Genomic DNA, 27,879 nt, shown 5'->3' with positions numbered 1-27,879 from the left:
TAGAACACTAGAAGTCACAATCAAACACAACTTCTTTGTTCTTAGGAAATCTCAAGCCCTGGCATTACAATAAAAGACACATTGCTTTATAAGAACAGCTAGTGAAAAGCTTACAGTGCTATAGCCTATACTCAATTACACTTATTAGAAAGCAAATTGGCTTTTGTAGAACACCAAAATTGACACAAAATAAATATACTGGCAAAATTTTGTTTCTGCGACAGTGGAACACACAATAGTGACCCACACAAATAAATCTTCATTTACTGCAGTTGCCTATAAAGAGCAATTCTCAGAGGTTTTCCTGGAGCAATTCACTGCAGACTATATATTATGATTTTAACACTCTTTTCTAGAAGATGGGTCTAGGAAACAGAAAGAATGACAAGGTAACCTCTGCTTGCCCCTCAGCAGCCCTCAGGCATAATATTTGATCAGCGGGGAACCGACATGAGAAGGGTTCATTTACCAAGGCTTATTAAAAACCTACACAGCGACAATTCCCGAGGCTCTACTAAAGCAAAAGGGACAGGTAAGAGGTATTTAAAGAAGAGCTGGTGCTTGATCTTGTGGAGCTAACCCTGTATGTAATTGGGATGTAATATCTTTCTGAAGCAAATACAGATCTCTTTATTACAGTTGCGTTTATACCTGAGGCTACAAAAGCCACTGGGACGTGATGGCATTTTTGTAGGGACAGAACCTGAAGGAAACAATTACAGATAGACATAGATAATAAACTCATATATACAGGTAAGGGATCCATTATCCAGAAATCCATTATCCAGCTCCAAATTACAGAAAAGTCATCTCCCATAGACTCCATTTTATCCCAATAATCCACATTTTTATAATAATAAAACAGTAGCTTGTACTTGATCCAAACTAAGATATAATTTATCCTTATTGGAAGGAAAACCAGCCTATTGGGTTTACTTAATATTTAAAAGATTTTCTAGCAGACTATAGATCCAAATTACGGAAAGATCTGTTATCCGACAAGGTCCTGAGCATTCTGGATAACAGGTCCTATACCTGTATTACACATTTAGACCTTTACATTCACGTTAATAAAATAAACTCCTTTTTAAGTAACGGCTAAAATGAATATTTAGCAGATAACACCCCACTGATTGTATACAAAGAAAGAAAAGGTAGAACAAGTGCATACACTAAGTAAGACTGAAATACATCAAACATGTCATATGTAAAGTTGCCTTCCAGTAACTAAAAATAAAGACATGGCTATAATAGAATAGCAATATCGGATTTTTTAGTAATAATCTCTATAGCAAACCAAGTACACACCTGTATACCTAAGTACACATCTAACAGACCAGTGAATTCCATTATAATACAATAATTACACATCCAGTATTAAAAAGAAAAAGAAACCCAACTTGTAAGAGCCACTCAGCCATGATATGTGCGCATTTGTGTGGGTCCGGCATCCTAAGATACATCCCTAGTGGCTGCTTTCCAGCTGCGGGAGGCTTGTTGGAACACTTGTGCCGATGCCTTGGTTATGATTGTTCCTGATAAGCTTCAAGCCACACCAGCATTTTATACCAAGCTGCATGTCATCTAATTAGCCGTTCCCAGTGACGGCTCGCTTGTCTGAAGGTTATGGGTGTCTTCCCTTTATTTCCCTTCAGGCCGTGGAGAAGTGACGAAAAAAAAAGGAGGGAGAGGGCTCCAGGTTGTAGAACATGCAATTCCTATACACAGCCAGAAATACAAGAGATGCACACAGCAGCTCCTTTATCTGAAATCCCTATCCCTCGCTAACTGCAGGCGGTGGGGCATGAAATTAAAATCGTTGTCCTCCTCTAGGGATCAGCGCGGCCAATAACCAGAGTATAATAACCAGGGTATAGCAGTCACAACACTGTAATTGAGACAATGCACAACATAAGCAGAGGTGCTGTGGCAGCAGATAATAGGATATTTGTGCTTACGCCTTCATTAAAAGGAGATTCCCTGCTACTGAAATGCATGTGTAATTATGGTGCAAGCACACAATGCTCAGGCACTGTCTGAAATTTCCAGCAACACACTTATAGGAACATTAGCATTCCATTTTACTCAAAGTTTAACAACAGTTGGGCATAATAACAGGACAAAGAAGCATGCTACATATAATATATATATACATGTAAGCATAGGTGGATTTTCAATAAGGCTTGGCACCTTAAAAAACTCACTTATTCATTTTTAGTTAGTTAAGGTGGGAAACAAACCAATGTTGTGTTGCAGCGGCAATGTTACAATGTGAGGGAATATCTGAATATCTGGCATCAACACCCACTGCATATAATGTGTTTGTTTTGCAAATACAGACTGCATTTCACTGCATATAAGTGTGTCGCCTATATTTAATCTTTTCCCCTATTCATAACATTGGGATCAGAGATCATTTTTACCCTGGCAACCCTAACTGTATATAATGTGGGTGGGGAGCAAGTACCCACTGCCTTCCACTCTATAAAACGAAGTAAAACACATTTCAGCTAAATTATCTAGGACACCACGATCAATGTATACTTTTTTAGCCTTCATGGTTGATTGGAGCAGTTTTTGCTTTAGATTTAGAAATTTTGAAGGAAAAAAAAAGATCACTTTTTAACACTCCACAAAAATATCACCCCTTTGTTGAAATGAACACCTCAATGGAGCCCATAGAGTGCATGTGTAAATACTTTTACATCCTGAGCATTTTAGGGTAAAAAAAGAGCACCCACTTTTACAGTTTCCTGAAACTAGGTGGGAATTGCTAGACGTAGTTGGGCAGGTTAATCTGCTAAATCTCACATTATCTTTATACCAGTCTATGTATGGCCCATATTAAGCCTTCCCAAACAAAACCCTCTGCAAATATATATATATATATATATATATATATATATATATATATATATATATATATATATATATATATATATATATATATATATATATATATATATATATAGATTACACAAAAAATATAATTGATAACGGATACAAGAGGTAAAGGAGGCCCTGTGCAAAAGAGCTTACAATCTACATTTTTCTGTGCACGGTGTACATAAGTTGCTAGATCACTGGAATGAAATAAAAAATATTTAAGTTAATGTCTTGCATTATCTGCTAAGTATAATGATATATAGAGTAATGTAACAGTAAAGGGAAACAACCCCTTTCTTATTTAAAGGGGTTGTTCACCTTCCAACACTTTTTTCAGTTCAGTTTAGATAGTTCAGTTACTATTTTATATTTGTGACTGTTTTTCTAATATTGAAGCTTGAAGTCTCAATTTTAATCTTGTCTTTCTGAAGCAGCTCTGTAAACTGTACTAAACTGATACATTTAGTTGATACATTTCTTATCTTTGTCCCTGCTGAGCAGAATCCCTGAGTTTCATTACAGGCAGCTGTTAGAATTGATACAATAGTTGCTAATACTCCAGAGATGCGGCTGAGAAATGTATCAACTAAATGTAGCAAAACGTTAACAGTTCAGATTCTCACCTGAAATAACTAAACTGCCAGACTCAAACACCAGAGACAGTGACATTAAAGTCAAGTTCGGTGTAAAAATAAAAACTGGGTAAATAGATAGGTCGTGCAAAATAAAAAAAGTTTCTAATATAGTTAGTTAGCCAAAAATGTAATGTATAAAGGCTGGAGTAAATGGATGTCAGAACAGAAAACAACTCCCTGCTTTTCAGCTCTCTGAGTTATTCAGAGACTTAAAGGGGGGCTACATGGGACATAACTGTTCAGTGAGTTTGCAATTGATCCTCAGCATTCAGCAAACAGTCACTGATCGCTTACTGCCTGGTAACCAATCCCTGAAAACCAAGAGAGTTGCAAAGCAGGAAGTAGTATATGGGCTATTATGTGAGACCTCCAGTCACTGCAGCCTTTATACATTACATTTTTGGCTAAATAATTATATTGAAAACATTTTCTATCTTGCACAGCCTATCTATTAACCCAGTTTTTATTTTTATACTGAACAATTCCTTTCAACTTTAAAATTTTGGAAAAATAAATATGGAAACAAACTGAAAACAAAGTGTGTACTTCTGGTGAACAATCTGAAAACAACTGAAACAAAAAAACAACCTGTTTGAAATGTGAACAACCCTTTTAAAATTTGTATTATGCTATAGGACTGCTTTGTTGCTGATCATGAACGGCCTGTAGTGATGTGCGGGCCGGTCCGATACCCTCGGGTTTACCTGCGGGTCGGGAGGGTTCAGGCCGACCTGGCACCCCCATTTGCCACCTAACACTGCCAGCTTTCTTTTTTATAGACACGTGCCTGCTCGCCCCACCCCTTTTGCAACATCATTGGCGGGGCGGGTCTATAAATGGAAGCCAAAAGTCTGTCTCGGGGAGGCGCGGGTGGAGGGAGGGCAGGTTTGGGATGGGTGTGGGTTGGGTTTTACCCGACTCGCACATCACTACTGGCCTGTCTTTTAATATTATGCTAATTTTCCAAATACCAGAAAACATAAAGCAGTTTAGAGGAATTTGTCATGATAAAATGTATTTGTGTGTTGGTAAATATCATTATTCTATATTTATATAGCATAGCTATATTCTGTAGAGTGCTCGCAGTGATTCAGCTTAATCAAGGGAAAATGCCAGAGCTCAGGTCACAAGTAACTGAGCGACTTAAAGGAGAAAGAAAGCTACCGAGGGAGTTTATTGCCAATAGATCAGCCACAATACTGCAAGCTATAACACCATATTTGCAGAGTAAACTGCTCTAGAAGCTCTCTCGGTTTGTTTAGGATACAGCTACCATATTGGCTTGGTGTGATATCACTTCCTGCTGAGTCTCGCCCTGCTCACTCATAGCTCTGGGCTCAGATTACAGCAGGGAGGGGAGGAGGGAGACAGGAGGAAAGGAGCAAATTGAGCATGCTCAAGACCAAGCCCTGGAGGTTTAAGCTGAAGGCAGGAAGTCTGATACAGAAGCCCATGTGTACACAATAGAAGGAAAGAAATGTGGTGTTTCTTTTGACAGGGGACTCGGGGCAGCATTACTTTGAGGGTTTACTGGTGGATTTATAGAGACCTTTCTGATAAAGTTTACTTCGTTTTAGCATTTCCTTCTCCTTTAAACTAGCATATTCTGGAGCCACTCTTGACTCATCTATGTGGCCAAAACAATGGCCCACTAGGCGGGCAGAAAATTCCACAGGGGTAAGTGTGATCTGATTATTAAATATTGGATCAGATCTGACTGGACCCACCACCAAATTGAACAAGCATTTAAAGAACAGATCTTATCAAATACCACCAGTTTTACAACCGATAACTGCCAAATATAATTCAAGGAGAAGAACTTTCACGAAAAGCATCTCATGAAAACTCATCAGAAATCTCTGGGGACTTCTGGAATCAAATTGATTATGACCTAATGTGTCTTTTTAATCAATAAATAGTGTGGTCTCTTGGTTTAACCACCACAGAAAATTTGCCCAGTATGACAGTACTGCAGGAATGCAAATTAAGGGCAATGTAATTACTCATTTTCAAAGAAAGGGCCACTGAACAACCACCTTCAGAATTCTGTGCTAAAAAAAAGCCATGTGCTAATAAAAAATACAACTGACAAAACACCCAAAATAACCCCTTCTGCAATTCCTAAAGAGTTAATTGTGTCTAGGAGCTTTTAGCTCTCTTTCAACTGTCAAAGTCAAACAGTGGAACACCTTATCAATCACAAAGCAAAAGGCAGATTTAATCCCAATGAGGTCACCAATGATTTCATTTCTGAGGAAAGTCGGGGACTTTTTCTTTTTAATTACCCCTTCAGCCACTGTCATGCCTGAGTGTTTTAAGCGCAGCAGATAAAATAAAGTTATCTTTCTTGAGATATTTGAGGATTTAAAGATTTTTTTTAAAGAAAAATTTAGCAATGAAGCAAGGTACATTTAACAACATACAGTATGATAATTTCATGGTCATATTTTTTGGAGGGAAATAGTTATAAAATCAACCAGAAAAAAAAAATTATTGTAAAATACTAAACCTTGGTCATTGCAACATTATCGTGCAAAATGTGCATTTTCCACATTTAACCATTACAGACTTAAAGGAGAAGGAAAGGTTAAAACTAAGTAAGCCTTATCAGAAAGGTCCATCTAAATATACCAGTAAACCCCCAAAGTAATGCTGCTCTGAGTCCTCTGTCAAAAGAAACACTGCATTTCTTTCCTTCTATTGTATACACATGGACTTCTGTATCAGACTTCCTGCCTTCATCTTAAACCTCATTGCCCTGGGCAAGAGCATGCTCTGTTTGCTCCTCTTCCTCCCCCCCTCCCTTCTCTACTGTAATCTGAGCCCAGAGCAGGGAGAGACTCAGGCAGGAAGTGATGTCACACCATGTTAATACTGCAGCTCCTATCCTAAACAAACAGTAAGTTTCTAGAGCTTTTTACTCAGATATGGTAAAACATTCTACAGAATAAATATAGCATTCTATCTTGCACTATTGCAGCTAATCTATTGGCAATAAAATGCCTCTGTAGCTTTCCTTCTCCTTTAAACAGAAGAGATTTATCAAAGAGAATTTTATATGAGAAATGTTAGAAATTTTGTAAACAGAAGAAATAATAAATAGGGGCAGATTTATTAAGGTTCAAGTTGTGTTTTCCACAAAAAAATTGTGTTTTCAAGGTTATTTTTGCGTCAACAATTGATTTTTTTTGGTTGAATTTTTTGAGATTTATTATACCCCGACCCTGGAAATAGCTGAAATCTGAAAATAAAACCTGTGTAATTCATGTAGAAGTCAATGGCAGAGGTCCTGTGAACCATTTGAAGATGTTAATAGCCTTCACGATGATCGATTTTGTTCAATTGGTTTCGAAAACTTCATTAATTCAAGAGATTCAAGGTTTTTTTTTTGCCAAAACTCTATCAATTTATCAGTTTTTGGGTTGTTAACCCCAAACACACTGTTTTGAGTTTTCTCCATTCCAGTTTTTTCATAAATTAGAAACCATTAAAGTTGTGAGTTCATTCGAGGTATAAAAAAGCCACATAGCTCTAAAATTCAAACTTTGATAAATAACCCTCTAAATGTTTTCTATATGGAAGAATGACTGTTCCTTTAAACCGTATGGAAAGTGGCACAACAACAATTACTGATAAATGGTAAACAGTTATAGGCCAAATTTCAGAACCCACCAGCACACCCCGGCTTCTCCAGCACAAGTTGGCCCGGTGCACAGTCAGAAGGGATCGGCAACCCCAACTGCAGTAAACGTAATAAAAGAAGAACTGGCACTCAGAGCTCGACGCAAGCGGGCAAAGCCCTGCGTGTCCACCACAATGCAACGCTTCGGGGGCGGGCCCCCTCGTCAGTGACGAGGGGGCCCGCCCCCGAAGCGTTGCATTGTGGTGGACACGCAGGGCTTTGCCCGCTTGCATCGAGCTCTGAGTGCCAGTTCTTCTTTTATTACGTTTAAACAGTTATAGGCCACCACAATCTATATAACATGTAGATTGTCAGAATGTCAAAGTAGTGTAAAAAAAAAAATATCATTACTACGTTATGCAACAGTCCTTATGCGTGATTTTACACCATGCACTGCATTCTGTCAAATCATCCATTAAAAAGAACAGATTGCAGTTTTTATAGTTTTTTGTTTTTTCTTATACCACCTGAAAGCAGTAACTTATGCCATTATTAGTTGACTGGTGAATATATCCCGTTTTGTTTCGGCGGAAAATTTGTGAATTTCCCGCGAAACGGTGAAAAATTAGCAATCTAATTTCCACCTCCTTTGCATTAAACACATATTTTGTGACAGAAGTCATGTTTTGTATCAAAGTTTCTTAGTAATTAGTAAATAATGCAAAGGGTACACAGCAGTCATCTTCACAAAGCTAGAACTGGACTGCTAACATGTTAAAAAGTATGTTTAAGGACTTACATTTTGCAGCAATTTCTCTAAGTTCTCTTGAAGCTCATAAAAGTAGCGAGAGGTGATCAGCCCATCTCGTGATTTGCTCAGGCAGTCACGTGCCAGTTCAATCACTTGGTGATGAATGAAGCTCAGGACACCGTCTGCTAATGGCAGCACATTCTCTGGAGAATTGGAAATAATGAAATCTGCCAGTCGTTCTTCCATCTGTGCTGTTGCCTTAGGAAACCACAAAAGGTATAAATAAACAATGAAACTTAAGTTGCAAATGTTCTGAAATCATTCTGAAATATATCCATCTTCACAAGAAACCTAGCTTTAATACTAAATTAGGCTTCCATCACTTTAATGAAGTACAGGTTTCTGACCCGTTATCCAGACCTGGGTTTTCCAGATAACGGATCATCCTGTAATTTGGATCTTCATACTAGAAAATCATGTCAACATTAAATAAACCCAATAGACTGGTTTTTCTTCCAATAAGGATAAATTATATCTTAGTTTAGATCAAGTACAAGGCACAGTTTTATTATTACAGAGAAAAGGGAAATCACTTTAAAAAATGTGGATTTGGATAAAATGGAGCCTATGGGAGACTGCCTTTACGTAATTTGAAGTTTTCTGGATAACAGATCCCATAGCTGTACATAAACTAAATAAAGGTCAGGTGACAAAAGTAGAATGCATAAAACACACACACCCAGTGTGCTATTACCTCTGGCTTTGGAACTTACAGGTACACATAAGTCATTTTGCCCAGATCTAGTTAATACTAATGAGATGTTTGCTTCCAAACTGATGATCAGTAAAAGCTAAGTGCTGACAGGTTGCTAAAGGTGATTGGGCCTTTTATTTCATTAGCAGTCAAACTGGCATTAGAATGTCACCGATTTTGTGATTCATTTTACTAAGTCATCTTCAAATTCAGTTATCACCTGGTGTGATATCACCCTTAGAGTATTTCAGTGTGACATTTTAAAGTCTCCTATTTCTATATGGCTTAATGCCAATATGGGTAATAACACATTTGGCTGTTTGGGGAGCTTAAGCCTAGAAGGAGGCGTATTTAAAGCACCTGAAACCATATTCCTATTGCATTTGCCAGGCAAGTTTGTGTACAAGCTCTTGTCAGAAGATACTTGCCTAATTAAGTATACAGATGACAGGCTTGACAAGTGATGATTATGTAGTCTATACAGTGTGTTTTTGATTGATTGAACAACACATTTCAGAGCTTCTTAAAGGGGTTGTTTACCTTTGAGTTATCTTTTAGTATGGTGTAGAGAGTGATATTCTGAGACAATTTGCAATCGGTTTTCATTTATTATTATTTAAGGTTTTTGAGTTATTTAGCTTTTTATTCAGCAGCTCTTCAATTTGCATTATAAACAATCTGGTAGCTAGGGTCCATTTTACCCTAGCAACCATGCATTATAAACAATCTGGTAGCTAGGGTCCATTTTACCCTAGCAACCATGCATTAATTTGAATAAGAGATTGGAATATGAATAGGAGAGGGCCTTACTAGAAATATGAGCAATAAGAATTAGCAATAACAATACATTTGTAGCCTTACAGAGCATTTGCTTCTTAGATGGGGTCAGGGACATTTGAAAGCTGGAAAGATTCAGGAGACGATTGCTAATAATTAAAAAAAACTATACAAAATAAATAATGAAAACCAATGGAAAAGTTGCTTAGAATTGGACATTCTATTATATACTAAAAGTTTAACTAAAGGTGAACCACCCATTTAAAAACACTCCACTTTAAGCAGCAACTATTTCTGGATAACAGATTTCCAGATAACGTTTCCATCAATTTTGTCTAGTGTCCAGCTTTCAGAATATATTAATATAGGATTCACTTTTGTGAATGCTTAATAACAGATATCTGTAGATCCTATTTATAATATATGTATGATCCTATTTATAATATATGTATTTGGTGACCAATACTGTTGGAGCTGCTGCTATGTATGTATGTATGTATGTATGTATATATGTTATGTATGTTATGTATGTTATGTATGTTATGTATGTTATGTATGTTATGTATGTTATGTATGTTATGTATGTTATGTATGTTATGTATGTTATGTATGTTATGTATGTTATGTATGTTATGTATGTTATGTATGTTATGTATGTTATGTATGTTATGTATGTTATGTATGTTATGTATGTTATGTATGTTATGTATGTTATGTATGTTATGTATGTTATGTATGTTATGTATGGTATGTATGTATGTATGTATGTATGTATGTATGTATGTAGTTATGTATGTTATGTATGTTATGTATGTATGTTATGTATGTATGTTATGTATGTATGTTATGTATGTATGTTATGTATGTAATGTATGTATGTATGTATGTATGTATGTATGTATGTATGTATGTATGTATGTTATGTATGTTATGTATGTATGTATGTATGTATGTTATGTATGTTATGTATGTTATGTATGTTATGTATGTATGTTATGTATGTTATGTATGTTATGTATGTATGTTATGTATGTATGTTATGTATGTATGTTATGTATGTATGTTATGTATGTATGTATGTATGTATGTTATGTATGTATGTATGTAGATATGCCAAAGAATCTCTTACCTTAGGAAAGCGTTCTTTGTAAACATGATTCATCATCACTATCTCCCCATCATATGAAATAGGAGAACGTCCAGGGCTAAAAGTAAAAACATATCAAAATAACATGTTATTGGGGTTGGGTATGATGCTCCTGAGATAAAATGACAAGTCCAAATTCAGAAGGAGACAAAACAGGAACTGAACACACGCTCTCCTTTTACAGATCAGCTCCTTAACAGGCAGCCTCAGTGGCTGAGAGTTTCCAATACTGTAAAAGAAGTAAAATATTGCATTACAATAATATACCCTTTGTTAACAAGCTAGAGTTTAGGCTTAATGGACCTAAGAACTGGTCCTGAAAGCTTGCAATTAAAACATCTATTATGAGTATCACTTTTTCTGCTAAAGTGGCTAAAGTTGCCATATATAACCATGCTTGGTTGTCTAGTTTAAGGGTTTAAGCACACGGGCAGATTCGGGGAGATTTAGTCGCCTGGCGACTAATCGCCTCTTCAGTGGGGCGACAATTTCCCCCAACTGCCTTCCCTCTGCTATAATGACAAAATGCCATTCGAAATTGAAGCGCCGTGAGTGCATTGGCACTGTCGTTTTGTCATTATAGCAGGCGGCAGGCAGGGGAAAGGCAGTTCGGGGAGATTGTCGCCCCTCAGAAGAGGCGATTAGTCGCTGAAGATCTTTCGACGACACAATGTCCCCATCTGGGCATACAGTATAAATCATTGGGGGTCAATTTCACAATCCCATAATATTAGTGGATCACATACAGAAAATGTAAATACACCAGCTAATAAGGCAGTGAAATTACTGGCTGGCCCTTTGGACAACCTTGAGTAAATCAGCAAAGGTATGACCACCTTAATGTCTTTGCATGCTATTCATATTATGATAGAGGTAGAAAAATGTTTCATTTCTGGTGTCAGTGTCTCTTTAACAGGGTACAATACATTGCGGCAATGTTGTAAAATAAACACAAAAGAAAACAAAGACATACACCCACACAATAGTTTTAATATAAATAGCTGAAAGGAAAATGTGTTTTCAACAGAAATGATGTGACAAAATGAATGGTAGAAAGCTGAAAGAAGCAGGGACGGGCTTAAACACCTCAGCACTGTGTATTACAGAAAGATGGACAGAGACTGAGTGAAAGCAGTGTGTCCTTGATTCAGCGTGTATTAGCACAATGAGGGAGGAGGTGTTTCGCCATATTATTGTTTCGCCAAGTGATAAATCAGCCTGTCAGTTGCACTTCAATAGCCAGACAGCAAATTGAGCAGGCAGCCAGCAGGTAGGGGTCACAAACAGAAACACAACAAAGGAGACAGAGGGACGAGATATTAAGAAACTGTATTGATACCAGTTTTACAGAAAACAAACTTGAGATTGTGCTACCTATAACTGAATAAAAAGAGACTGCATTTGGAAGCCCTAGTCTAACGTGCCAATCAAGATTATGAGTATATAAAGATCAATGATCTGCACACACACGACACACCTATCTATGATTTGCTTGAGAATTAAGATACTAGAGAAATTAGAACAGCTGTTTAAAGGTGAGTTTTTTCAGCCCAGGCCAATAAGAATAGTGCAATAAATTGGCAATTTTATAGTGTTTGCGCTAAACATGTGAGGTCATTCAGCTGATGGACATGCACCATAGATCCACTGAACAGAGTGACAGGTGCTGAATTATAAGCAGCAGCCTATTGCAGCACGATGCAAGTATGTAATGGTATGACTCATTCCTGCCTCAGCAGCCCCCCCCCCCAACCCAGGGGACAATGAGGTAATCCAGATAAGAAAAATGATTTAAAAAACTTAACGTCCACTGTATGGGCAAGGCTCCATTCCTTTGTTATAATCATTACACACCGTAAACCCTCTCTTAGGTTTGAATTTAAATATCCAGTTTGATCGAATACCTGATTCCAGCATGGCCAGTAACAGGCAGGTTAGGGTAATGTCTTCCACCTGGATGTCAAAATGAAAATATGCTTCCGGCTTCTATATGTAGTGGATATGATTATGCTATTTAACTGGTTTATATGAGACGACTGTTTGCAGCACAGGTTTCCTGCTTCACATGTTACATATTATTTCAGTTACAGGTTGATTCATCAAAGCTGGGATGACTCTGGTAGCCTAAAGCTGGCCATAGACGCAAAGATCCGATCGTACGAATCGTGGATTCGTACGATTTTCGGACCATGTGTGGAGAGTCCCGACATTTTTCGTCCGTCGGAGATCGGTCGTTTGGTCGATCGGACAGGTTAGAAAATTTCTGTCACCTGCCGATAATATCTCTGCGTGTATTGCCAATCGTACGATTTTCAGAGGGAGACTGTCACTAGTGTTGTCAGACATAAGTATCGTACGATTGCTGTCAGGGGCAGAACATTGGGTGATCTGTTCTTATTTGATCGGAATTGTAAAGACTTTGATCTGAATGGTTAGTGGCGGGTCGGGAGATGGGAAAGTCCGATCGTACGTTGATTCGTACGATCGGATCTTTGCGTCTATGGCCAGCTTAAGGGTGAGTAAAAGGGGAATATTCCTTGCACATACCATCATGGTTTCCTCTCAATGTGAGCAATAAGTGTATATTTGGGTAAATACTGTGTACCTCTGTGACATAAGCCTAACTGAAAGAGTTGTCCTACTACAGATAGAGCATTCATTATCCGGAAACCTGTTATCCAGTATACTTCAAATTATGGGGGACTCCGTTTTAACTGAATAATAACATTTTTTAAAAATGTCCTTTTTCTCTTATAGATTCAAACAAATAAATAAATAATTAATCCTTATTGGATGCAAACAATGCTATAATGTTTAATTAATATACATTTTAGTAGACTTAAGTCACGGAGATCCAAATTATGGAAAGACCCATTATCTGGAAAACCCAAGGAATTCTGGATAACAGGTCCCACACCTGTATCACTAAAACCTTTATAGTTTTTGTATATTATCACTCCAAGGACTGGTTTGTCTGATGTTTTACAATACAGCTTTTAATGAACTAGAAGTTAGGGATGATTTATTCAAACAAAATCTGTAATAATTCTTTTTTAATCATCTTGTTTATAAACTACCACTAAGTAGGAGTTTGGCTTTTTTTCTGATCATGTTTGAAAATATAAAAATACATTTTTCCTATCATGATGTAATCGCTTTCTCCAAAATGAATTACTGGCATCCTTAATTAGTTCCAGCACACAGTTGGCTAGGAGATTAATGGCATATTATGATGCTCACCCCACCCTGTATGGAAAGCACGGATTTATTCAATTGCCGGGGTAGAAATGACCTAACTGGCAGCTAATGAGGTATCATGTACAAGATCCTCAATTGAAAAGGATTATTTAGTATTAAATAGTATGAATGAAAACTGTCAATACAATTGAATACATATCATTTAGAGTTGCCTTGAGTAAACAAGCATATATTGCTAGTAGCCTATAGCTGAAACAATATAGCCTGTAATTCTGAAGCAGGAAAATCTGTCTGAAAATCAGGTGTTAAAATCTATATTTTTTTTCACCTCTCAACCAAAAAAAAACAAACTATACTGCCAGCAATAAATAAATAAAATGCTTTTCTCTTCAACGCTGTAGTCACATTTAACTGTATAGCAGCACCTATTCACAGAATTAAGCAATAGAAAAGCAAATTTACATCTCAATTTTCTACTCTACAATGTTAACCATTTTTTTTTGTTCATGAATTTCAGAAACGGGCTCCTTATTCCGAGAGTAAAACTACAGACACAAGAAAAAAGATTAATAAAACTCTGTATCACATGGATCTCATAGGATAATTAAAAGCCAGACAGGCTCTGTAGTCTTCTATGGAGAAAAACAAGGAATTTAAATGAACCTCATTTAAAACTGACAGGAAAAGAAATGTATCATGGAAGGAAGTGAAGGTTACATGAAGAGCCCTTTAGGATATGAAATTTGCATGAGCCACATACCTTTGAATTAAAATGTCAATTTACATGAGCAATTGAAAATGGCAGGAGCTTTAAAGTAATATACAGCAAGAGCGGTCATTTCTGAAATCATTGTATGAATAAAGCTAAAAGAGAAAAAATCTACTCAGAAAATTATAATGCATTCCATGCAATAAAAAAAGCTATGCTGTACAACAATCCCAGGTAATTTGCCTGCAAGGGCTGTGCAGCCTTCTCTTTGTGTGCTGGATATGGAACAATGCAATTAAGGGGGGAAAATAAGATTTTGTGCAACATTATTGTCACGTAATTTTAGTTTTACGTTTTTTAGGGGACCAGAAAAAATTGATGTAAAATCCAGGAAAATGTAAAATCAGGAAAAGAAAATTATTGTGCATACTATATAGGTGGGATCACAAAACAAAAATGTAAAATGAGGGAAATCTGAAAATCAGGGGATGTAAAATGGGGGTTCTACTATATATGAAAGGAAACCAACGTCTTATACATATTTTGATTTGATGTAGTAGGTTTCCTAAAGGGGACAATATTATATTACATATAAAATAGGTACCTTACATTTTTTTATTGCACTGCTTGGGGCCTCTATGCATGACATTTATAAGGGACAGGTAAACATAATTGTATGTATAGGAAATTATATAGATCTAACCCAAATGTTTACTTGTCCCAGCAACAAACTGAATGGACAGAAGAATAACATAAACATGGGGGGCACATTTTCAAAATTTTTAATTATGTTAAAATAATCTATCTACAAAAAATCTGATGTATTAAAGCATAATATAAATTTACTTATAGTGACACAGTATATTAGCAGTACAATGGTTTCTTACAGCTGTCTACCCAGTATGTTACGGATCAGGGCTTGCTGAACTGGACCAGGATTCAAGTGTATTTGCTGGTACTGACAACTTCAAGCAATTCGCTTCAGGCCTTTTAAACCCAAACTGCCATGTTAACTAGGCAAAGTGACATTTTTGAAGCCATGTACAAGTATACTTTGTGACATATAACCTTTGTACCTGGGTCTTAATCCTAAAATGTGTGTATTTCTCATTGCTATTATTTCTGTCATTTAAGAAATTATGTATAACAGATACTAGATTTTGTACAAAGTGAAAATGAATCTAAGAAGAATACTGAAGACAGTCAAGGAAAGCTTTAACAAATTAACACATTTATGAAATTCAAATCGGAAAAATATGTCTGTCTGCTTTGAGCAGTGGAATGATCTATGGGGGTTATGGTGCTCAGTTCTGTGCACTACCCATCCAAATCCTGGCTTGTCGGTTTGCATCACGAGGGCAGAAAGAAATCTCACATTATTTAAACTATGATGATAATTTTGCAACTAATGGAGCAATTGTCAGGGAACAGAGTTACCCAAAAAAAGTAGTATAAGATCACCTGAGGCTGCGAGAACGAGGGCGCATGGCTGGTGAGTTACGTCCCTCCTCATCAGTGATGTTCTCGGTGCTGAAGTGTTTGGTCAGGAAATGAAGCTCATCTGCCGTTGGCTGATATGGCAACTGGTGCAGCTTCTCTTGGGATGAGCAGGACGACTAAGTACAAAAAAAATACACTTAAAAAAAACATACATTCACTGAGAATGGAAACCATTCACAAAAATAAAAATACCCCTCAACCAGTTGCCTTTACATTGAACACCACAGGTATCCCTTGAAAGGAGTTGGGAATCAAGGGAGCTACATACAGGAGCTGGACACTGCTAGTTTAAATCCAAATGTAAATCTGTACTATAGCGACAGCTAAAAAGCAATAAAAAAAAAGAACTGGAAAATTGAAACATAAGACAAATCAGAGCTAGAAGAGGGCTGCTAATAAAAATTAGGTGCATAGCATCATTGCTGCTAAAATCATGCCAATAACTATACGTTCCAAATGCGTTTTTCAAAACATTACTCATTTTTAAAATACTTCATTTTTAGATGAACATGATCTAAATCATTATCTGATTTTCAAACAAATCCTAAAAGTAGGTAAAGAAAACCTAGTTAAACAAATGAAACCAAATATTATATTTGGTCATGTATTTATTGAAAATAAATGATCCAATAACGTATCAGTGTGTGGCAAAAGCAAGTGAAATATGCTCTTAGACCCCCTTGTTCAGCAATAAAATTCCTCCATACAGAACAACTTCAGCTCTTGGATGTTGATGGGTTTCCTCACATGAAGCGCTCCCTTTAGGTCTTTCCACAACATTCCAATTGAATTAAGGTCAGGATTTTGACTTGGCCATTCTAGAACATTCACTTTATTCTACTTTAACCCTTCTTTGGTAGAACAACTTGTGTGTTTAGGATTGCTCTCTTGCTGCATGATTCACTGTCTCTTGAGATTCAGTTCACAGACAGATGTCTTGACATTTAACTTTAGAATTCTCTGGTATAGTTCAAAATTCATTGTTCCATCAATGACGGCAAGCCATCCAGGCCCAGATGCAGCAAAACAGCCTCAATCCAGAACACTCCCACCACCATGTATCACAGATGGGGTATGGTTCTTATGCTGGAATGCAGAGTTTTTCTTTCTCTTAATGCAAGGCTCCTCATTTAAGACAAAAACTTCTATTTTGGCTTCATCAGTCCACTAATTTTTGGGTAGAGCAGTGGCTTTCTCCTTGCTACCCTGACATACACACCATTGCTGTTCAGTGTTCTCCTGATGATGAATTCATGAACATCAACATTCGACAATGTCCTTCAGTTGCTTAGAAGTTACCCTGGGTTACTTTGTAATCTCTCGGATTATTAGATGCCTTGCGGTTGGAGTTATCTTTGATGGTTGCCCATATCTGGGTAGGGTAACAAAGGTCCTGCATTTCTTCCATTTATACACACTGTTGATTGGTGGAGTCTAACCTCTTTAGAGATAGTCTTGTAACCTTTTCCATCTTTATGGGCATCAACAACTCTTTTTCTAAAGCTTCAGATGCCTTGCGGTTGGAGTTATCTTTGATGGTTGCCCATATCTGGGTAGGGTAACAAAGGTCCTGCATTTCTTCCATTTATACACACTGTTGATTGGTGGAGTCTAACCTCTTTAGAGATAGTCTTGTAACCTTTTCCATCTTTATGGGCATCAACAACTCTTTTTCTAAAGCTTCAGATGCCTTGCGGTTGGAGTTATCTTTGATGGTTGCCCATATCTGGGTAGGGTAACAAAGGTCCTGCATTTCTTCCATTTATACACACTGTTGATTGGTGGAGTCTAACCTCTTTAGAGATAGTCTTGTAACCTTTTCCATCTTTATGGGCATCAACAACTCTTTTTCTAAAGCTTCAGACACCTTCTTTGTTCAATCCATGATACACCTCAACAAATGTGTTGTATGTGTGATCAGGTTTTGCTGGATCCCGATTCTTTAGACAGAGTATCTAACTCACACTAATTGTCATCCCATTGACTGAAAACATCAGATTCTGATTTTAACTAATTATACGATAATCCTAGGGATTCACTTACTTTTGCCACATGCACATATGTTATTGGATCATTTTTTTAATAAATACATGACTAAATATAATAATTTTTGTTTCATTTGTTTAACTAGAATTCACAAACTTTTACGCACTACTGTAAAACCAACCAGGTATGCCAATACTGACATTTTTACCAAACTGGCCAAAATGAGGCATAACATAGGCAGGGCTCTGGTCATGAAGTGTTCCGATTGGTCCTCTGGCCAACTGTATGGCATTTTAGTTAGTCCGAAAGCCACACTAAACATGAAGTTTTTTTTTCTTTTCTAAGAACAGTCCCCAAATATAAAGCTATCTGTTACAAGAATATTTTCAACTCCTAATGATAGGAGCCAAGTTGGTTATGTGTAGTCTTTAGCATACTTGTTTTATGTAGCCCTAACATTATTATTTTAATGTAGGAATGTTTTCTTTGAAACACAGATTTGAATGCAGTGTTTGCTGCCCGACTGCTGTACTGCTGTGTTCATACTACAATAAAGCCGGCACTTACTGAAACTGTGGAACTAGGAGTGTTCGTTCCATATCCAGATGAAGGTAGAGATGCCAAAGACCAACGGCGTCCATCCGTCCTAAAAAGTATATCATATGTATTGTACTACTAATACTAATAAGACAGTATTGACAGTATTGAAATTATACATTTTCACTGATTCTGATACAAAATAACAGAGAACACAGTACATGAGAAGAGTTTATTACCATATCCTAATGGCTGAAAATAAAAACAGTGCTGCGGACAGTCAACAGGTAAAACATTTACACTAATACAGTGGCAGGCGCTTACACATGGTTATCTGAATTGAAGAAGTGGCTGCTGCAGGGCACTCATTACCTACTACTTATGAAATATAATGAATGTCTCACAATATGATGAAGTACACTATTAAAGGATCCCTGTTAGCTTTAAGAATGTGGATAAAAAGCATTCTTGCAATTTATTCTGGTAGCTAGGGTTCCAAGAAGTATATTATATAAGAAAAAGAAATTTAAAAAAAGCTATGCTGCTTTAAATAAATAAATGTATGTAACCTGAACAACTTCAGTGGTAAAAAAGGAACATTATTGAATCTATGTATCAAAGCAATTCACTAAAATATTAAAGGAAAACTATACCCCCAAAATGAACGCTTAAGCAACAGATAGTTCATATCATATTAAGTGGCATATTAAAGAATCTTACCAAACTGGAATATATATTTAAGTAAATATTGCCCCTTTACATCTCTTGCCTTGAGCCACCATTTCGTGATGGTCTGTGTGCTGCCTCAGAGATCACCTGACCAGAAATACTTCAACTCTAACTGTAACAGGAAGAAGTGTGGAAGCAAAAGATAGAACTCTGTCTGTTAATTGGCTCATGTGACCTAACATGTATGGTTTGTTGGTATGCTTGTGAGTACAGGGAATCCTACGATCCCAGAGGGCGGCCCTTATTTTTTAAAATGGCAATTTTCAATTAATGATTACCCAATGGCACATACTACTAGAAAAGTATATTATTATGAAAATGATTTATTTACATGAAGCAGGGTTTTACGTATGAGCTGTTTTATGCAATATCTTTTTATAGAGACCTACATTGTTTGGGGGTATAGTTTTCCTTTAAGTCCCTTCGAAGCAGACATGTAAGCGCAAGCAGGAAAAACAACATATAGGGGTCTATTTATTATGCTATGTAAAAAGTGGAGTGAAACATTACCGATGATGTTGCACAGACCAACCAATCAGATTTCCACAAACAAAAGCAAAGATTTGATTGGTTGCTATGAGTAACATCACCGGTAGTGTTTCACTCGCACTTTCTACACAGCATGATAAATAGACCGCTTATGTGTGTAATGGGGCCAAAAGAATTCACAAACAAGGGAAAACCATGGATAAAAATGTGTGATCTCATTGATGTTGGCTCCTGTTTTGCTTTCACTATTTACCAAACCAAACGGGCAGTGGCATAACTAGATATTATTGGGCCCCACAGCAAATTATTTTTCAGGCCCCTAAAATGACTAGAGGTTGCTCTGTGTTGCCAGTATTTATTGAAATTGTATATGATCTCATGGCCTCATGGGGCCCCTATACCTTTGTAGTTACACCCCTGCAAATGGGAAACATCTATAAGCAGAAGTTGCCTCTCAGTGAAACGCCCCCTAGCTTTTCTAGACTCTTTGGGTTTGGATTTTTGCAATCAGATGGCATTATTATGCAGTTTCCATTCAAGAAATTAATCATACGTTATGTAATACATTAGCCTTTTAAAAGATTTATAGTCCAGTATTTATTATTTATGTACTATTACTGTTCTTCAATTATCTTTTATTTGTCTTATAGAATCTTATTTCCAGGCAGCTACAAGTACTTCACTTTGGTTTATGGACTAGGTCACACAAGTCAAAGTGCTTTTCCTGATCAAAATGCAACTTCAAAACAGAATTATTTGCAGTCCCCCACTCCCTAATTTCATTGTATCCCTATGAGCCAGGTAGAGATGCACCAAATCCACTATTTTGGATTCGGCTAAACCCCTGAATCCCTCGCGAAAGATTTGGCAGAATACCGAACCGAATCCTAATTTGCTTATTTGCATATGCAAATTTGGGGTAGGAAGGGGGAAACTTTTTTACTTCCTTGTTTTGTGACAAAAAGTCACGTGATTTCCCTCCCTGCCCCTAATTTGCATATGTTCGGATTCGGTTCAGTCAGACAGAAGGATTCAGGTGAATCTGAATCCTGCTGAAAAAGGCAGAATTCCGAACCGAATCCTGGATTGGTGCATCCCTAGTGCCAGGTAACACTTAGGGGCAGGATTATCAAAGGTCGAGGTGAATTTTCGAATAAAAAATTTTCTAGCTATTTTTTGTGTACTTCGACTAGGGAATAGTCCAAATTCGATTTGAAAAAAAAAAATCGAATATTAGAATATCGAAATTTATTATGTACTGTCTCTAAAAATTCGACTTCGAACATTCGGCATCTAAAACTTCCCAATTGCTGTTTTAGCCTATGGGGGACCTCCTACAACCTACCTGGAGTCAATTGGTGGACTTTGAAAAATCGAAGTTTTTTGTGGAAAAAACTCTGAATCGAATTCGAATGAATGTGCGGTTCCTTCTATTCGTACGATTTGAATTTGGCCGAATACAGACCTATTCGATCAGAAACGGACCTATTCAACCACGGACCTATTCAACCAAAAACTTCAACTTAATTTTGGTTGGTCTTTTTGAATTCAAATTTTGAAAAGTTTTTTCAATTCGAAAATCGACCCTTGATAAATATGCCCCTAGAACACAACAATTGATCTTTTAATTCCATGCAATGCTTTACAGCTGTTACACACTTGTGCACTACAAGTGAGGTTTAAAACTCCAATGTGGTTCCTCATCTCAAAATAAAAGTACTTTGCAATATGAAGGTATGGGATCACTTATCAGGAAGGCTTGGGAGCTGGGGTTTTTAAAATAAGGGATCAGTCTGTAATTTGGATCCCCATACCTCATGTCTGTTAAAAATCATTAATACATTAAATAAATCCAACAGGATTATTTTTTCACCAGTATGGATTCATGCAGCGTAGCTGGCATCAAGTATAAGGTGCTGTTTTATTATTACAGAGAAAAAGAAATTAATTTTAAAAAATTTTAATTATTTGCTTAAAATGGATTTATGGGATTACAGTGATTGTGAGCTTTCTGGTTAACAGGTTTTCAGATAAGAGACTGTACTTCTATAAATTGACTAATACTTGACTTCCCCCCCCCCCTTTCCAGCTAGTGTACAGTGTACAATATAAATCAACACTTGCTCACTACCCTTTGTCTAATTGGCAGAGCAGTAGCCAGATACAGGATTGGCAGCTCTTACTTGCTCGGAATTAACGGGGGGAGGGGGGGGGGTAAAAGGGAAAGAACTGCTTTAAGCAAGAAAAGGGTAAAAATTTATTAATTTGCTGTTTATGACTTTTGTCCCTTTTTAAGGGCAAAGCCACACACAGTATTTTCATTGCTCAAGAATTGGCTTCGCTGACTGCAAAAGCGAGCAGCCACATTATATGACAGTTTATACATAGAAGACGGGAAAGAGTATCAAAAAAGAAGCTGGGATCATACCGTTTTTCATTCTTTCCTCTAATGTATACTTTTTTAAAAAATATATTTTAGAGGCAGCATCACGTTAATGTGATTGTCCACATTAAAGGTCTCCGTCAAAAAGACGAAAATTCATTGTCCTGGGTGGAGGGTTTTTAAAAGATAACGGCTTGCTTATGTCAACAAAGATTGCCATTCAATGTCATGGGAAACAATCCCCAAAACATTTTGTAACTAGAACATTTCTGTGAAAAAATAATAAATAACTGTAAGTGATATTACAGTAGCATTTTTCTGGTAGCACTAAGGAAGCTGGAGAAAATGACTTATTTACTATAATCTGTAAATTGCATAAGAAAAAAATACACATTTGAGGATAACATTCATTACAAGTAATAACTACAACAGGACACATTGATTTACTGTGTGTACTAGTTTAAGCATTTTGTTTGTATGAATCTCTCAAGAGTAGAGGAATGATTGCCTTTGGGAGCAATAAAAAGATGTGTCAAAAACAATGCCAGAGGGTTCATATAAAAACAACCATGCAAAACGTAATGGGAATGAGAAACAGACCCAAGCTATTATTATTACCTGTCTGCTCTGTGTCCGTGGCTTAATTGAAGAATTAAAGAAAAAAATATTTATATGCACTATTATACAAATTTAAGTCTGTGACTTCCCACAGCAGCCCTTATACAATCATATTTTGCCCCACAGTTAATCTGCCCGCCATCTCATATCTGTTTATAAATCATAAAACAAATCACTTTAATTCTATTACATACAGTAAGCAAGCCTGTGCCCCCTTGTGAGCCCTGCATATGTTAAAGCAAGAGGTAGGACGTATGGGATCCGTCATCCGGAAAGCTCCAAATAACGGAAAGGCCATCCCTTAGACTCCACTTTATCCAAATAATTTAAACATTTAAAATTGATTTCTCTTTTCTCTGTAATAATAAAACAATACCTTGCACTTGATCCAAACTAAGATATATTTGGTCTCCTTGGAAGTAAAAACAGCCTATTGGGTTTATTTAATGTTTACATGATTTTCTAGTAGACTTAATATTTTAGACTTTCCAAATTATGGAAAGATCAGTTATCCAGAAAACCCCAGGTGCCGGGCATTATAGAAATCAGGTCCCATACCTGTATAAATAAAATTATCAAACCACATGCCCCCACTTTATAAGTAATTATTATTGGGACATCCTTTTATACAAAAAGGACCTCTCTAGGCAAGTATATTGGTCAACTTGCGCTACATATCCCCAGTGCCTCATTTGTAACTACAATAAGCCTCCCAATATTCTGGAAATAAAAATAAATATGTACATATATAATATGCATACATATACTGGCTTAAAAATATTCAAGAGGTCATTGTTCGCACATAAATCTTCAGATATAAGTCCAGGAATGTCAGCCTAGAAGAAGGTGCAGCAGAACATTTAGGGGGTTATTTATCAAAGTCCAAATTTATCTCAGTATTTTCTGAAAAAAACTCTGACCAAATACGCACAAGTATTTTGGGCTTATTTATTAATACACTTTCCAAAAAATTATGTTTGTGGGGGGAAAAAAAATCAGTTTTTCAAGTTTTTTTCTGAATTTTCATCCGATTTTCAAGATTTTTTTCACCCGAAAACTCAAGAATTTTGCCCGAAAACTTCAGGGTATTGGCAAAAACCCAGCACACATCAAAAAAAATCATTGGAACTTCTCCCATTGGCTTATATGCAACCTCAACAGGTCTGAGATGCCAGATTTTTTATTCTGACTTTTCCATCCTCTGGGTTTAATAAATTGCAAAAAACTTGTGATTTTTTAATAGTCCGATTTTATATTAAAAGAAAATCACAAATATTTTGTGATTTTTGTTGTAGGGCTGCATGAGAAAGTCGAATTGTACACATCTCAGATACAAATACACAAACACTTTGTCATAGCTTCACTCTCATTTATATGACTGCAAAAGAAGACAGAATTTATGGGACAGAGATCTCAAAATGTGAGATTAGAGCTCACCCCAAAAAAACTCATACACTTCCTATTCATTCCTATGGGATTTTCAGAAGTGTATTTAACAATGTTAAACATTTAACAATGTTAAGACTTCGCCCATTGATCAAAATCCCATAGAAATAAACAATGTGTGTGAGTTGTTAGGATGAGCTTTAAATAAACATAAAAATGTGCTTATATGTTACCAAACAGATTACTATTGTATTCCCATGCGCACTCCCATGTACTTGAAGGCAAACATTTAGGTAAATTGGCCACTGGAGGTCGCTGTTTAATCAGACTCTAAGAATGACACACATCAAAGTAACCAGTACAGCTACCAATACTGATAAATGTAATATATAATGCATATAGATAACGCTTATGAAAAAATAAATATTAATGTAAACCATACATATGAAGGGAGATATATTTTCTCATATACATTTTTTGCTGGGGGTCTCCTTGGCAGAAAAACCCCTAATTGCAAGTTATTAAATGGTACTTCATTTTACTATAATTAGGTTTTGCACCAATTTAGAAACCAACATATTTTACAGCTCTTGATACAGATTACAGATCATTCACACAGGTGCTGGGTAGCTAAGGTGCTTATCAAACATCCATACAATGGTCACTTTTACCAAGACCGAAATGATTCTGTATGTGAGAGAGGAAACCCATGCAAGAACGGGGATGCAGCTTTGGTTTATAGTTATCCAGGTTCATTATTATATGCCCATCATTTAAAAGTCTTAAAGTACCATGGAATGGTCCTCTTGTATTATTTTACAGTATAAAAAGTCACTGACGCACCATAAAATTGGATTACACAAATCCTACAGTGTATATATGTAAAATGGCTTACCTCCGAGCGGGAATAAATGAAAAGTGAGCAGCAGCATTTGGAGAGAAGTTACGTGGACTATCAAGCGGGCTGTTACCTGTGCAAAAAAAAAAAATCAAATCCAAACGATTAGTGAAAAATGCCAATGGAATGCAAATATCAGTTACATTAATGTCAAATAATAGCCATGCAAAAATGCTGACCTTTGGCCACTATATATAGTACTGTCATCTGTTGACTAGTCTCAAACCTGGGACAGATCAGTTATCTGGAAACCCATTATCCAGAGAGTTCCGAATTACAAAGCGGATGTCTCCCATAGACTCCATTATAATCAAATAATCAAGAATTTTAAAGCTCCTCTCTGTAATAATAAAGCAGTACCTTGTACTTGATCCAAACTAAGATATAATTAATCCTTATTGGAAGCAAAACCAGCCTATTGGGTTTCTTTAATGTTTACATGATTTTCTAGTAGACTAAGGTATGAAGGTCCAAATTACAGAAAGATCCATTATCCGGAAAAACCCGGGTCCAGAGAATTCTGGATAACAGGTCCCATACCTGTATTACCATTGTGGAGTACCATCGATTACAAATACCAATTTCTGCTTAGGCACTGGTTCCACTTTGGTTATCTTTTACTAAACTTCGCATGTTAACGTTAAACTGTATTTCTGACACTTGCCATGAAAAGAAATAATTTAAAAATTGTCATATGTTGAAAGTCCTGGTCTTCCGTATTATACTTGCGGTCTTCCCAGCATTGCCCTAGTTTCATGTTGTGGAGTGAGCAGAAATTCAATAAAAACAAATTTGAGACTTACTGGATAATTGGGCAGATTTTACTACTTATATAGCTTGTTAGATATAAGTTTCAATGTCTTTGCCCCCTTGGGAAAAACCAATGCCTGTTTCTATATACCAGTAGTAACAAAAAACCTCCCCATTGTAACAGAAGCCTAATTATCCAGAGAGCAATATCTATGTATGGACAATTTCAAAGCATTTAACAGTAAACATCATGTGAAAGTGAAATCATTTTGGAAAGTACCGTCCATCTGGTGGAGATATTCATGACTCCTTGGGAAGGCAATTGACACTAGAATATTAGCCAAAGATAAAGTTAGGGCAATGAAAGGATCCTGTGCAGCTGTGTCTCTATCCTTTGCAGGTGCAGATCTATTTCTGCTGAGATTATTGCAGACTATAAAGTCAGACACATATTGTGATGTAGATTTCATGGAAATCGTAGTGAAGGCAAGCACTGTTTGGGCTAATCTTTTATGTGTTACAGAAATGAAGTCTGAAGTATGAATAGAAATTTACATTTTCCCTTTTGTGTTCGGCATCTCATTAAAGTGCACTGCAGCATTTCACAGTAATTCCAAATTGGTTTGGCCTGGATAAAGCAATGCATGGCTATGTCTCATGCTCCCTTATCACTCTAGTGTACTGTTACATGCATCACCTAACACTAGCAGCACTTTTATTTGCTAAAACATGCCCATTTCTTTTAAGGGCTGTTTTATAGTTCTAGAGACTTAAGTTGACCATAGACGCACGGATAATATCGTACGAAACAAATGTTCGTACGATATTCGGTGCGTGTATGCTTGACAAAGGGGTAAGCCCCGAAACGTTGCATCCGCAAATAAACGAGCAAGGGTTTTCCCTGCTAGAAATATCCTGTTGTGCCGGTGATTTTCTACTTCTCTGTCTGTTGTGGAGGCTGCCAATACCTCCTTCATCGAGCACCAGGTTTCGCAAAATTCGGACGGCCAGGGTGTGCGAGGTGACTTCTTGTTTTCACATCGGATTTCTGCCTTAATTACGCCAAAGGGACTCGCCCCAGTTCACAGGCAATCATATGCAAAAAATTCCTATATCAAAAGATATCTGTCCCAAGGCTTTTTTCTTCAGTAAAAAAAAATACGATCTTTCTTGGAAAGATCTTTTCCAAGAAAGATCGTAATTGTTACGTCTATGGCCACCTTTAGTAGCTATAATTCATATTAGAGGGACATTTCTGTGCACCCTGTCTAAGTAACGCTTTGATTTTACTGATAATGACATTTATTTATCAGAATTCAACTCAAGGCTATGAGGAGTCTGAATGGTCCCCTGGGCCCTTTATAAGTAAAATATCTGGAGTCCCCCTGTGAAGCCTTTGATAAGACCCGCTTGGCAATCAGTAACATGACAAGTTAGAAGCTTATGATCTAACAGTTTTTCATGTTTTTGGTCTGACAAGGGAAACCAGAATTGTTTTCACTGTATATGCCAAAAAAAAAAAAAAAAAATTATATATATATATATATATATATATATATATATATATATATATATATATATATATATATATATATATATATATATATATATATATATATATATATATATATATATATATATATATATATAGAATGAATTATTAATGAAGTGATTCCGCTCCAGCCAGATGAAGAGTGAAGCTGTTTTGTTCAAGTATTTAGGAATGATTAAGATTATGATTGTTATTAGCAATTAATCTATGTATTTTTAGTAAGTTATTACAATTTATTTTGATTTAGCAAAACATACTCTGCTATATTAGCAAAACATGATAAACAGAGTACAGGGTTTCTGAGTAATCGCGCAAACCACAAGTGTATTTACGTAATCCTACACAATGAATGTACATGAAGAATTACAGCTCATAAGTCCCAGTAGTGCCAAACTCTCCTGCTACTAAAACCTTTGAAGTGAAGACACAATCAAACAACCATGATGTTTCCGTTCAGAAACATTATGAATTTGAATTTACCCACAATGCTTTCAAAAATTCCCAAGAAATAAAAGCCCTGTGGGGCTGAACCCATATATACAGGTACCTTTACTGGTATTAATTATAAACAT

The 27,879-nt window shown here is 36.5% G+C and overlaps 1 protein-coding gene across 6 annotated transcripts in view; it reads right to left on the bottom strand.

The window, feature by feature from the left end:
• LOC108714283 (microtubule-associated serine/threonine-protein kinase 2) overlaps nucleotides 1-27,879 on the bottom strand; it is a 143,508-nt gene that overhangs the window by 28,888 nt on the left and 86,741 nt on the right. For 4 of the 6 annotated variants that reach the window (XM_041590442.1, XM_041590443.1, XM_041590444.1 and 1 more), the window contains 6 exons: nucleotides 25,003-25,078; nucleotides 22,722-22,742; nucleotides 18,533-18,611; nucleotides 15,941-16,095; nucleotides 10,555-10,630; nucleotides 7,943-8,152 (listed from right to left, as the gene is read on the bottom strand). In XM_041590442.1, coding sequence (XP_041446376.1) covers nucleotides 7,943-8,152; nucleotides 10,555-10,630; nucleotides 15,941-16,095; nucleotides 18,533-18,611; nucleotides 22,722-22,742; nucleotides 25,003-25,078 — 617 coding nt within the window. The remainder of the gene's footprint in view (nucleotides 1-7,942; nucleotides 8,153-10,554; nucleotides 10,631-15,940; nucleotides 16,096-18,532; nucleotides 18,612-22,721; nucleotides 22,743-25,002; nucleotides 25,079-27,879) is intronic. The other 2 variants (XM_018258372.2, XM_018258373.2) reach the window with 1 other exon arrangement.

This window comes from Xenopus laevis, chromosome 4L (genome assembly GCF_017654675.1).
Source record: "Xenopus laevis strain J_2021 chromosome 4L, Xenopus_laevis_v10.1, whole genome shotgun sequence".
In the NCBI taxonomy this organism is placed as follows: Eukaryota; Metazoa; Chordata; class Amphibia; order Anura; family Pipidae; genus Xenopus; species Xenopus laevis.
This window is presented reverse-complemented; position numbering and strand designations above follow the sequence as displayed.